This window comes from Apis dorsata, unplaced genomic scaffold (assembly GCF_000469605.1).
Source record: "Apis dorsata unplaced genomic scaffold, Apis dorsata 1.3 scaffold_188, whole genome shotgun sequence".
In the NCBI taxonomy this organism is placed as follows: Eukaryota; Metazoa; Arthropoda; class Insecta; order Hymenoptera; family Apidae; genus Apis; species Apis dorsata.
The window spans coordinates 2,391,530-2,395,301 of NW_006263473.1; the positions used below are offsets into that span (position 1 = coordinate 2,391,530).

General features: G+C 37.1%; 1 protein-coding gene across 2 annotated transcripts in view; it reads left to right on the top strand.

Annotated features, from left to right (window-relative positions):
• Window positions 1–1,724, top strand: part of LOC116185461 — a 16,757-nt gene extending 15,033 nt beyond the window's left edge. Inside the window, exon 2 of one of the 2 annotated variants that reach the window (XM_031509867.1) lies at window positions 1,278–1,712. In XM_031509867.1, the coding sequence (XP_031365727.1) occupies window positions 1,307–1,588 (282 nt within the window). In that variant the 5' untranslated portion in view covers window positions 1,278–1,306 and the 3' untranslated portion in view covers window positions 1,589–1,712. Of the gene's footprint in view, window positions 1–1,277 lie in introns of both variants that reach the window. The other variant, XM_031509866.1, reaches the window with a different exon arrangement.
• The last annotated feature ends 2,048 nt before the right edge of the window (window positions 1,725–3,772 follow it).

Sequence of the window (3,772 nt, forward strand, 5' to 3'; positions counted from 1 at the left end):
TCGTATATCGAGAATTTAGGATCAGGGATCATGTTAATAGATTTTAGAATTAATCGATTTTTGTATTAAATAGATTCGTTTATTAATAATTTTCTAGTTTAGGTTATTCTTTAATGTTAATTAGACGTCGATGTTATTCGATTTTCCTTCATAATTCGAGAATTTAGGATTGTATTAATCGAGGGATTATGTTAATCGATGAATTTAGATTTGTATTAAATAGATTCGTTTATTAAATTATTAATAATTTTATAGTTTGGTTATGGTTCATGTGATTCTTTAATATTAATTAGACGTCGATGTTACTCGATTTTCCTTTGTAATTCGAGAATTTAGAATTAAATCAGAGATCATGTTAATCGATAAGTTTTAGATTTTTATAGATTTTTATTGAATAGATTCGTTTATTAATAATTTTCTAGTTTGTTGGTTTGTGTGATTTTTTAGTGTATTCGTTTAATGTTAATTAGACATCGATGTTACTCGATTTTCCTTCGTAATTCGAGAATTTAGAATTGTATCAGGGATCATGTTAATCGATAAGTTTAGATTTTTATTGAATAGATTCGTTTATTAATAATTTTTTAGTTTCGATTATTCTTTAATTAGACATCGATGTTATTCGATTTTGCTTCGTGATTCGAGAATTTAAAGTTGCATCAGGGATCATTTTAATGTACAATCGATGAGTTTAGAATTGTATTGAATACAAATTAATATATCATTATAATTTGAATATGTAAAAATAGGATAAGAAAATATTCGTATTCGATAAAATGAAATTCACACGTATCGCGAAAATTTGCGTCGCAATTCTCCGTGGACTCTGCTTCGTAAACAAAACAAAGCCTTGGTCAAATGCGATACGCAAATCGAACAAGAAAAACTGTTTTTGTATACGAAAATTTACAATAACACACGTGTGACTATCTGCGTTCAATCTTTTTGCACATCTTCGAATACATCGTAATAAATCTATAATATCCTTTCGAGGGTCAAAATTTTCAAGGATGAGCGTAATACGAAGCGTCGAGAGAGAAAGAAAGAATCGATCTCGTTTCTTTCCCACACAAAATTTCACGCAACAATTTTACGTAATTATCGATGAATTCGTAAAGGAAAATGAAAGGTGGTTCGCACGTAAAGCGAATACGTCATCGCGTATCCAACAATCGCGAAATGATATCCCTGGCATTATGGAATTGGAGCAGGGGTGGCGCGCAGCCGGCGATTTCAACTATTAGATCGGTCCTTAGAGAGTTTTGGTCGATTTGCAGATTACGAGTCCCCGGGATGCAAGGCTGACATGGCAGAGGGTTCGGCCGAGGAGGAACAGAGCAGTACCGCTGCGCCCGCTTCCCCGCCAGCTGATCTTCGCACTCTGAACACCCAATTGTCGCCGCCTTATCACCACCAGTCCCATCTCCAACCTCGTCTTCAGCATCTGCAGCATCCCAACATGTTGGCGACCGCCGTGCCGCCCAGGCACAGCCACAGTATGCTGTCTCATCAGGTGAAAACGGAAGCCGAGTTGGACGCGCCCTGTGATGTGCCATTGAATCTCAAGAGCGAGGTAAGTCCTCCATGAATCCACTATCTTCTATCCACCTCTCGAGAGAGAGGTGGATTAATGTACCGTGATCGATTAAGATTCGTTCTAATCAACGCGGGAACGGAATTACATTGACGTTAAATAGTCGATTATTAATTAAATTTTAATGATATCCGATGAGTCGTTCGCGTGGATGTCGTTCGACGGACGATCGAAGAAATTTGTTGAAAATTATCGAAGAGGATCGATTGTATTTGGTTTCTTTCATCGAATTTTTCAATTTGAAATTGTGGGTTTTGGAATTCTTCGAGCGGTATAATTAAAGAGGGTGGCTAATCACCGTGATTTATATCATTATTTTTTTTCTTCTTTCTATGTTTTATAGTTATGAGATATCAAGAAGACGTTTTAGGAAATTGAGAAATAGAAACAGCTATTAAAATTTATAGAGTCATTATAAAATTTCATACGATTGGATTCTTCTTTTACAATAGAATTAGAAATCGATAATTTGTGAATTTTAGATTAGATCACTTTTGATTCTTGTCAACGTAAATAGATACAAATATTTTCAAATTATTGGACAAACGAGCTGTATATTTGCACAATTGGGAGCAAATTAATTTCTCAATTCTACTAATTTCGGAGGCAAACAGGAGGATTCTACCCGTGGGCTGGCGTTCCAGATCGTTAATAAGAAAGACCCTCAGTCGAAAGGATCGTCACACTCGTTAGTAACGGTTTTGTGTGTCAATGACAACCAATTGTCTGGTTAAGTAGCTGCCGCGCCGCATCCCAACCTAAATCGGCCAATGGTCTCTCTGACCTGTATACGATTAACGTACAAAACAAAGCGTGTCGAACGACTTCCATGTGGACGGCCGGGGTCAATGTACCAAGCTGATTCTTTCTTTAGAGATTGCACAACGCGTGATACCCGATCATCAATCTGAAATCAAATTGTCCCCCCAAACCTTATATGTCCAAACAATTGAGAAGCTTCCTGGATGAACGTGATTGAAATTGTCTCAGTTATTTTAATTGAATTTACATTTCAAACGTAATGAAAAATTAAGATCGAGGATGAAATAATTATTAATTATTCCGGATAATCTTTTCGTTTCTGAAAAATTTATGAAAAAGATTTATAGGTTACCCTATCTTCTCTGGTAAATCGTTTTTAATTAAGTACAATGTGTCTAATGTACTTAAAGCTATATAAAAGCCAATTCGATTTTGAAAAATTTGTAATTTTAGCTCCATATCTCGACGTGCATTAGACACACGATAAATCAAATATATATATACGATTTACCAGAAAAATATTCTTACATAACAATTTTTCCCAGAAAGCTCCTCGAATCTTCCTCCTTAACCTCAAAGCGCGGAAAAATGATCGTCTCAATGAATGATCACAAATAACCATTTTTACATTTCACATTTGTACGTCATAAAATATTATTTCCACCGAATGGAAACTTCGCCGATCGTAAAATTCCCGAAAAATTTTCACTCGACTTGGACAATTTCTTCTCCCCGTTATACCCGTGTATAAATCGTGTATAAATCGTGCGCAATCTATTCGGGCACGCGATTCGAAATTTCCACGAATCATAGATCACACGATCAGACTCTTAAGCTTCCCCCCGACTTTCTAAGCCCACGTATAGCCGTGTGTGTGTACGTGGCGGGAAGAAAAAGACAAAGGCGTTATCGTTGTGGTTTACACGTTCGTTTACCCATACACTCGCGCCAATCTAATCTCCATACTCGGAGAGAGTACACCGTGGTCCGGGCATTAAGAAGAGAACGAAGCCTGCCGACTCCTTGTGCGTTATTACCTTAAAACTGGCGGAAAAGGTTGCTCCCGTTAGTGGCCGTGGGAAAATATCGTAGCGGATAGAATGTCAAAGTTTCTAACGGGGCTACGTATACACGCCATGTGTAATACCACCACGGTATGCGACTTCTCCACCGCGCGTATATGCGCACGACATTTGCTTAAGCGTTTGCACGAAACACTTCCGCGTTCCACGGCACGGAGTAAAGTCTAATCACGGTTTCCAACCCGCCCCTCCATCCAATAGGCGGCGTCGATCATTTATCAGGCTGTAATCTGTATCGAAGAATCGAGCACTCGATCTTTATTACGACCTCTTGATCTCTTTTTATTCTTTTTATTTTTATTTTTTATTTTATTCTTTTTTTTTTTTTTTTTTT